Genomic DNA, 9,265 nt, shown 5'->3' with positions numbered 1-9,265 from the left:
AATACTAAAACATTCTTATCATTGAATGTTACAGAGAGTTAACATGTGAGTAGTACATATGTAAACGAAAAATGACATGAATAATAGAATAGTTCCATAATACTAACAACATACCTAGACTAGGTGTCATTGGGCTGCTACCTCAGCTTTTGCAAATTCTCTAGGTACCGCATAAGATATTCAACGCAGCCAAACAAACAAAAATGCTTTGGAACACTAGAGCAAGAGCTCTATAGCAAGCACTAATGACGTGGCGTTCATTGTGCCCACTGTTACTAGAAAAATGTTTGGGAGCACTAATTAGTGCTCCCACTAATTAGGTGGCAGTGGGTCTCGTTATTAATGATGTGATGTTTTGGTTTTGGAGTTATATTTTTTTTTTTTTTTTACTTTTTTAATGCATTAGTGCTATTAGTGGTGATATTTTTAGTGGGATGAATCATTGTTGCTGTTACTAACTCGCCATTTTCTCTCTCTTTCTCTCTCTTTCTCTCTCTATTCGCTCCTTCATTCCTTTTTCCATTTCTCTCTCTATTCGATGAAGATCGAATCTCTCCGTCGATCAACAATTGATCTCTCTATTCACGATTCTCTCTGTCTTCGACCTTTAACTCCCCAATGAGAGGCCAGAGCTGATTCAAACCCCCAGCTGTCTCCGATCGAGATCGGCGCCGACACATCACAACTGAGAGAGTGAGAGAGCTTTGTTAAAAAGAAATAGGCACACACACACACAGAGTTGTGTTTAGAAATAGAGCTGAAAACATTGATTAACATAAAGGGTTTTGCTTGAAAACTTCCAAAGTAGCACAAAAAATGTCCCATTTGAAGGTATCAATCAAAATTTCTAAATGAAAAAAGACCTATGAATCAATTTACAAACTAATTTACATGATTTCAAGAGAAACCCACATCAAATCCAATAGACAAAAAGTTTGAGAAACACATTTCAAACAAAATCCATGAGACAAAACAACATTTGTCAACAACCCAAGTGAAGAAAGGTCCCAAAGAAAGAACACCATGAAAACCCCATGAAAGAAACAGAGGCATTAATGGCATGAAAGAAATAATATACCAATTCATTGCCAAGCTCAATATCAGCATCTTGGTAGCTATTTTTCTTCCCCTAGCTACGCCCACAGAAGACACAAACCCTCTTGAACTTGGATTGCTTTATTTCACTCTCTGTCCATTCTTCTTCTTCTTATTCTTCTTCTTCTTCTTCTCTCTCTCTCTCTCTATATATATATATATATATATATATATATATATATTTATCTCTATCTTCTGTACGTTTTGTTGGTTAGAAGAAATTACAATTGACTTACAAAAAGAAAGAATCTGCCTCTCCCTCTCTGTGTGTGTGTGTGTGTGTTCTGTATATTGCTCTTGGTACAAATCTGCAAATGTTTTCAGATGGAGAGAAGAAGACGGTGACAGAGGTGTGGTTTTACATCTGCCCTTCTTTTTTTTTTCAGTGCATAAAACACACGCACTGTAAATATAAACAACAATGATAGAGACCACTAATTTTGGAGCTCTAAAAAGACCACTAATGACATGACACTCAATAAAAAAAGAAAAAAAATACAACACCAAGGTCAAAACATCAAATCATTCCTGGTGGGGCCCACTGTCACATCATTAGTGATAGCACTAATTAGTGCTCTCACTCATTTTCCAAATATAAAAGGTGTGATTTTACATCTCTTGTTGACTACCACGTAAGTAGAGCTGTGTTTAGAACTCGTTCATTAGTGGTCTGAATCGCAATTGGCCAAACAAAAACCCATGGCCAAACAAAAACCCATGTAAGAATGCCTCATACTTGTCATTTCCATCTCTCACTCATCACTTAGTGACCATTTGGATTGTATTACCAATCACTAAATACACTGTTCATGTTTGGTTCATTTATTATTTTTTCACGTGATTTGAAAATTTTATTTTAAGAAAGGATGTTTGTTTGGTTTTTAAAAAAAAATGTATTATTATAAATTTAAGCTTTCCTTCAATTTAAGGAAAGACAATTTAAAAAAAAAAAATTTGTCACATCAAAAAAATACTTCCATGTTAATTTTTAAAAAACTTTGTCCGGTTTTAAAAATAACCAAACAAAAATTCTAAATTTAAAAAAAAAATAAGTTTAGAAAATAGAAACTAAACATAATGAATCATCATTATTATTATTTTTGAAAATATTAAAATAATAATGATAAGCTTAGTATATCAACTAATTACATGTTAAGAATTTGTTTGGCATGTTAGATATAAGCATATTTTTTTAAAAAAATTTGGAGTCAGATTATCTTTTTATTTTTCTATATATATTTTCATAAAAATTTAAAAAATATACTTGTTTACATCATTCTAAACCATTTCTAAATTTGAGTACTCCTATCAGATTAGAATGTCCCACAATTATTCTGGAAATCTTAGTTAAAAACAGCTCAACTCATCCATTTCATTCATTCATTCGTTGATCCTCCACTCCAAAAGTATTTACATTTCCGGAATTTAGAAGGAAAAAAAGGGGGGGTTACAAACCCCCCTCGAAGTCCCCTCGTGAAGTGAAGAAACAATCAAAAAAGGAAGAAACAAATAAAATAAAATCAAGGGACCTGATGTGAGGTCTCATGAGTCTCCACGGCGTTCTCTGTCTGATCTTCTTGACTCTGATTGTCTTTGGGGTTGTCGGTCCGATCACCACTGTCCGATTTATTATCGGGCATTTGAGAAGCAGAACTGTTGCTTCCGAAAGAGGAAGCTCTGCTGGAGATGGGTGTGGCCAAGAACGTTGGCTTGGCTTGTCCGGCCATTATCACCAGATATTTCTCTTCAAAGAGCGGCGTCAATTTAGGTTTCTCCCCGGAATCGGCATCGGCGCCGAGCTCGACGTCTCTGTCGTCGGAGTTGGCGTCGTCGTTGTCGCGGTCGAGGTAGCCTGAGAGCTTCCAGTAGGAGCAAGCGAGGATGAGAAGGGCGAAAGCAATGAGACCCAGCATCGCCGCCAGGCCCCCGAAAAGGTACGGCACCGGTGAGTGCCACGGCGACCGCTGTACTGCCGACACCATTGGTGCCTCAGAAACCATCTCTGTACTCATCATTTTCCCTTACTTTTTAGATTCAAAAAATGTTGCTCAAGAGAGAGAGAATGATGTATGCGGAAGAAAGAGAGGTGGTGGGGAAGTGGATTGATTGAGAATGCAAGGATGGGTTTTCAGGTGTTATTTATAGAGAGAACGGTTCTGGTTTTTTAGAGAGAGAGAGAGAGAGAGAATTTTTTTTTTCTTTTTGTTTTTGGTGATTAATGTCGTCATAAGTGGGTCCTAGTTAATATATTAAAATAAGCATACAGTAAAATCCACTTACGAGCAAAGCAAGGTGGGCTTTGGTCCTATGGAGTCATGATTTCAGACTTCACACAGAATCATGGGTGTTTGCTGCTAAGCAAGACCTTATCGTCAGTCATCACATTTTTTTTTTTTTTGGGCAAATTACGTATATCTCCATTGAGATTTACTTAAATTGTAAATATCTCTTGAAATTTTAAAAATTACTTTCTGTCTATTGAGATTTATATTTTTATAACAGATTATTCTTTAAAGTTTATATTTTCATAACAAATTGTCTCCTAATTTGCTATGTAAATATAACTTTCAGGAAAATTTGTAATTTCTCAAACCTCAGAGGTATCTGTAATTTAGCTAAACCTCGAGGGTGTAGACACTCCATTTTTGACTATCCTCAAGACTTGAACGTTATCATTTGAACACTCGATGATCATCCATGCTTGTGTTCGTTTTGAACGCTCGAGGTTCTTGGCGAAGTGTCTCGCCTTTGAGTCTTTGAAAGTTGTTTGTTTTGTGCTTGGTTGTGGACCAAGACCTTGTCTCTTCTAGCTTGGGGAAGAGGGTGGCCTATCGGCCAGCCCTACAACCCATCGGCCAGAGTTTATGCTCATCGGCCATCAGTGTTGGTCGGTCGGCTAAACTGATGATCGGTCGGCCATTAATGATAGCCGATGGCCATTTTTCTGCTTTTTTAGATATTTTCTGTGCCAGCTGTTGGTCGCTGGTTATATCTTCCATACACGTGTATGGAGGGATTCAAACAAGCTTGTAACTTGTTTTTCTATATAAGGGGAGGCCTCTCCCCATTTTTGGGGGTTACCAAAATTTTAGAGCTGAAATTTCTCTCTCTCTCTCTCTCTCTCTCTCTCTCTCTCTCTCTATTGTGTTTGAAAGTGAGTCTTCTCTACAATTTTGCATACAACCCCTTGATCAAATATCCCTACCTTGGAGCTAAGGTTCCTTAAGGCTTGTTTGGAGCTTCTAAAGTTGGTTTTGGCTTAGAAGTTGTGCTGTTTATTGCTGTATATCAAGGGTAAAGCCTTATCCTCTTTAAAGCTTTGTTTTAGTTGCTTGTTTGGCCACCTTTGTATGTTGTTTTAGGCCTACTTTTCAACTACAAAAACCTCTATTTTTAAGTATTAAAAATGATAGTTTGAGGCCCTTTTGGAGTTAGGGGTGGTCTACCCTCTTTTGTGGCTTATTTGCTAAGCTTTGTACCATCTTTTAAACCCATTAAAGCAATTCTTTTTTTGCCCTTTTAAACACTGAAATCTAGGAGAATTTCAGTGGTAGACAAGTGATTTTGAGGTCTAAAATGGGAGGGGGTGGGCCCCTCTCCTCATGTCTTGTTTGCATGTGTAGTTGGCCTACTAAGTGAGCATGCATTTCTCCCTTTTTGAAGCTTAGTTCAAGCATGTTTTCAGCTCTATTTTAACTTGATTGAACTCTGTTTTTGGCTGGTTGGGTCACTTCTTGATTGCTTCTTACACTTGTAGTGTAATCTTCCTTACTAGCCTAGCATGACTCATGATTTAGCCTATTGATCCAGCTTGTTTTGGCTTAACTCCAGCACATTCTTGCTACTGATTTAGCATGCTTTTACTCTGTTTTGAGTTATCTTGGCCCTTTGAGGCTTGCCTTGTATGGCTATAGTGTGATTGGCTTCACTAGCTTGATGATTTAAGGCCTCTAGCATGCTTTGCTTGAGTTATTTGCATGCCATAGCATCATTTCGTATGTGATTTCAGAGCATATACCTCTGTCACGCTATCACATATTCCACTCTTTCAATGCTTTTGAGAGTTGTGCTTTGTGGCTTATTCATGAGCCAATATGCGAGCATGTTTTTCTTGCTCTTTATGCCTAAGTTTGAGCATGTTTAGGCCACTATTTTGGCATAATATAGCTCTTTTTAGAGTTGGTTTGGTCATTTGTGCGTTGTATTACATGCCTCTAGTGTGTGTGTCCTTCACTAGCTTCAACGTTTCTGGCTCTTAACATGTTGTACATGAGTTGTTTGCATGTTATAGTCTTATTTGTCATGCCATTTTAGCACTAAAAACATCTGTAACCTCTCCCATTTCTTCATTTTTCAATTTTTTTTTAGGGTTGTTTGGCCTTAAGGCTGTGTTTAAGCATGAGGTAGGGTTTGTGCTCAAATGGCTTTAACCCTCTTTCGAGGGTTCCTCCTAGTTAAAGGCATAATCCCTCTCATTAGAGGACTTTCACATTGGACTTAACCAAATAAAGAATGGTTTGGTAATGCTACAATGTGTAAACAAAATCAAGCCAAGTAAAACATGATTAAGATAAGCATGTTGTTTGCATTGCATGTGTTTGGATCGGACATTAATCCAAACATAAGAAATGTGAGACGTTTTATACTCATAGTGATGAAACGTGTCACATTTCTTGGTCGCCGATGCCCTTAATCATGCATGATAGGGTGGAGGCTTTTAGAGTCTTATTTGTGCATTCATTGAATTTGTACAAGCTTGGTTCCTTGGCCATCATGCATTGAGATGCTTGATTGATGGCTTGAGAACTGAGTGCCATACTCCTTTGAGCTTGGGATATGATAAAGAGGGTGGAAGTACATACATTTCCTTGCAAATACACTGCCATATCACTGTTTTCTCTCTGTTGCAGCAGAAGGAGAAATTTCAGGGAAACAGTAGCCGACCGGCCATCAAAACAGTCGACCGGCCATCAATGTTGGCCGATGACCACCATTTCTAGCTGATCAACCTTCAGCATATTCTGGAGATCAGACAGAATCATTCTGGAAGTTGGCATAATTTTCAGAGGTCCAAAAGAGTGCAAACAGAGGCATCTATGAGGCAAGGTGGTGGATTTTCGGGAGGAAGCAACCGAGCATGCATGTCTCCCTCGCCCGCGAGGCCATTTTCATTGCTTTACTAGCTAGTTGTAGTTGATTATTGCATGTGTTGTAATTAATCATTCAATTTGCTTTGTAATATTTTAATTAGCTTAGATTAGCTAGTTATTCAATTCGGTATGTAATAATTAATTAGGTAGAGTAGTTAATTAGTTGTGGTTTGTAATAGTTAGCTTAATTAGCGTAGCTAGTTAGCTCCCTTATATTCAGACCCTCCATCGAGAGGGCACAATGTTGTAATAATCGTGCATGTGTGTGTGAATGTTTCTCAACCCCACGTTTTTCTCCCTTTTATTTACCCGCTTTCGGTGGTTAGATTAGAGCACGTCTTGATTAGCATACGTTATGCTTGCATGTTTGCATCATTCATTTGTATTGCATGCACCGGGTTCGGCGCATCATTCAAATTACATCATATTTCAATACTTCTTTGAATACATGTTATCAAAATTGTTGCATTCATATGCCATCTTAGATAGCCGAGCCTACTTAGTTGCATATTGCATGTGTTGCATTAGACATCTTTGTATAGCTAGGATCATGTATATTTCTAATAAGCTTTTGTTTTGACTCGGAGTACATTGTAAGTGTTTACGCTTTAGCATCCTTGCATGAGTGTGAGTGTTGTCATAATAGCATGCTTGCTATGAGGCTACTTGCTTATTTGATTAATTGCATAAATGCCTGTGGATGAAGGCTTTGTTATTTGAATTGGGACAAATCATCAAATGTGAGTTTTAAGCCCACTTTGTGAAGTGGCAAATCATGTTTTAAACCCATCTTGTTAGATGGCAAATCCGTGCTTTAGCCCACCGTGATGGTGGCAGTTTTCAAACTATTTTCGAAAAAAAACATGAATTGTTTTGTTCTAAATCTTGCGACTTAGTCTATACTTGTATGCTGTGTGCATCACATAGTAAATTAGCTAATAACCGGAATAAGAACGCATGTGTTTTTAAAACAACATATCATGTTTAGTAGAGGCCGATCCTTTGACCGGGCGAGCGGGGGTGCTCATTTCAGGACCTTCTCCTCTCGTACCCAAGTTCCCGAGCCAAACTTTGGTAATGACGGACACGTGGCCTTTGGCACGAGTCAGGGTTTCCTAAATTTCCCAAAAATAAAATATTTAGGTGGCGACTCTGTGATCTGGCAAAGCAGTCTAATTTTGGCATTATTCGATTTAAAATTTGATTTTCCAAAATGATTTGCCGGATTGGACTCTTTGGTGATTTATCAGTTTTTACATTGCACTTTGTGAGACTAGATTCAAAACCGTGATAGAAGTCCGAACTGTAGTAGCAGGACCCAATTTGTGCCCTCTTCGAAAAGGGGGGCACGCGAAGAAAGTTCGGGCGGTCTACAGAGGGGTATATGTAATTTTCCCTTTTCTTTTTATATTTTTTGGAGGGCAATATTTTGTAGGGGCGTAAGGCTCGTTTGGTTACTTATTTTTTGGTCAAAATAAATTTAAAAGAAGTTAAATATCAAGTTATATATGGGGTGTTTTGAAAAAATGGTTAAAAATTACTTTTTAATTTTTTTTGATTTTTTTGTAAGAGAGGGAAGTGGTTTAAAAGATGGGAAGCGACTTTTAATCCACTTCGCAAAACAGGCCTATATATATATATATATATATATATTAATTATTTTTTAAAATTATTTATTTAATTAAAAAACATTAATTTTTATCATCTTATAAAAAAAATCAAAATTACTAAAAAATTAATTTGTCAAATAGGCATTGATGATAGTTGTCACCAAGAAAAAAAAAAGATTTATTTTTTAAAAACACATTTATCGATTAATAAAACAAAAATATTTCGGTTATCAATTAAATTATAATTTTTTTTATAAATAATAAAATATAAGATTTTACAAAATAAATTATTCGAATTATTAAAATGAGACCTATATAATAGATGAGTAATGTTAGCGCTTTGAAAAATTTTACTAAAATTTCTATTAAATGTCTCATATGGATGTAGGATTCAAATAATATAAATTCTATGTGAATTTCACATTTATGTAAAATATTTAGTAAAATTTTTGATAAAATTTTTAAAATTTTTAATATTTTTTAATAATAGATTCAATGCACCCAAACAACACTTTCCATCCAAATTTTTGACCAACGAGAATATTTTCATCTTTAATTCTAAATCTTCAATATAATTTATCAACGGTGCTGACCTCCATGTGTGGGGGCTGTGAGAGCGAGACTAAAAACAAAAATAAAAATAAAAACAAAAAAAATATATATATATTTTTGAGCCTATAGGAGTCATCCCATTAAGGGTCTAAGCCATTTTTAATAATTTATTTGCATATTTATTTGGCAAAATATTTTTTTATGGGCATAAAGTCATGAAATCAATGGTACAGTTGGTTCTGTACCCACCGTACAACAGTGGTACAGCATGCATGCAATCGAGGTCTGCCAACCCAAGAAACCAATTGGGTCCCACGGAAAGTTAAAAACACCTCCTAAATGTCTTTTTAAAAAAATGTTATTTTAACCTCTAAAGAGTAGTTTTATGCAAAGAAGATGGGTTTTGGTAATGCTATCTGATCAGAACTGGGCCAATTGGGGGGCATTGGTGCATGATTATACATATGTCATGACTAGGTTTCCATCTCCAAATAAAGGTAGGTCCCTTGCCAGGTTCAGTGTGTCATCCTCTTCTGTGCTAATTCAATGACGAGGCACTTTCAAACTTTTTCATTCTACCATTAGAACCTCAAGTAAATTTGAGGTACTAGTTGGTTCATTTATTTTATAATTGAGATCACTAAAAAATTAATTATTAATTGAAAAATGTTAAAAAAAAAAAAAACAATAGAGACAATAAAGACAATCATCACATTAGGAGGGAGCCAATTCATTAGTGCTTCCTTAGTGATCTCTTTATAGTGTTTCAAAGTATTAATTTTCATTTTTATGATTAGTTAGATTAAAAAAAAGGATTAAAAAATAATGGCAAATGTATTATAAATGAAATCATTTTTT

General features: G+C 35.9%; 1 protein-coding gene across 1 annotated transcript; it reads right to left on the bottom strand.

The window, feature by feature from the left end:
* Nucleotides 1-482: 482 nt before the first annotated feature.
* On the bottom strand, nucleotides 483-3,218 carry LOC114299336 (protein GLUTAMINE DUMPER 5). The gene is made up of 2 exons (XM_082898000.1): nucleotides 2,625-3,218; nucleotides 483-685 (listed from the first exon to the last, which is right to left on the bottom strand). The coding sequence occupies exons 1-2, from the start codon at nucleotides 3,108-3,110 to the stop codon at nucleotides 680-682; spliced, it is 492 nt and encodes a 163-aa protein (XP_082754126.1). The 5' UTR covers nucleotides 3,111-3,218; the 3' UTR covers nucleotides 483-679.
* Nucleotides 3,219-9,265: the final 6,047 nt, after the last annotated feature.

The sequence above is a fragment of the Camellia sinensis genome, chromosome 12, assembly GCF_055761805.1.
Source record: "Camellia sinensis isolate YWXY chromosome 12, ASM5576180v1, whole genome shotgun sequence".
In the NCBI taxonomy this organism is placed as follows: domain Eukaryota; kingdom Viridiplantae; phylum Streptophyta; class Magnoliopsida; order Ericales; family Theaceae; genus Camellia; species Camellia sinensis.
This window is presented reverse-complemented; position numbering and strand designations above follow the sequence as displayed.

Bases quoted from the DNA above. Each gene is read 5' to 3' on its own strand.
- LOC114299336 (XM_082898000.1), bottom strand. From the start codon at position 3,110: ATGATGAGTACAGAGATGGTTTCTGAGGCACCAATGGTGTCGGCAGTA.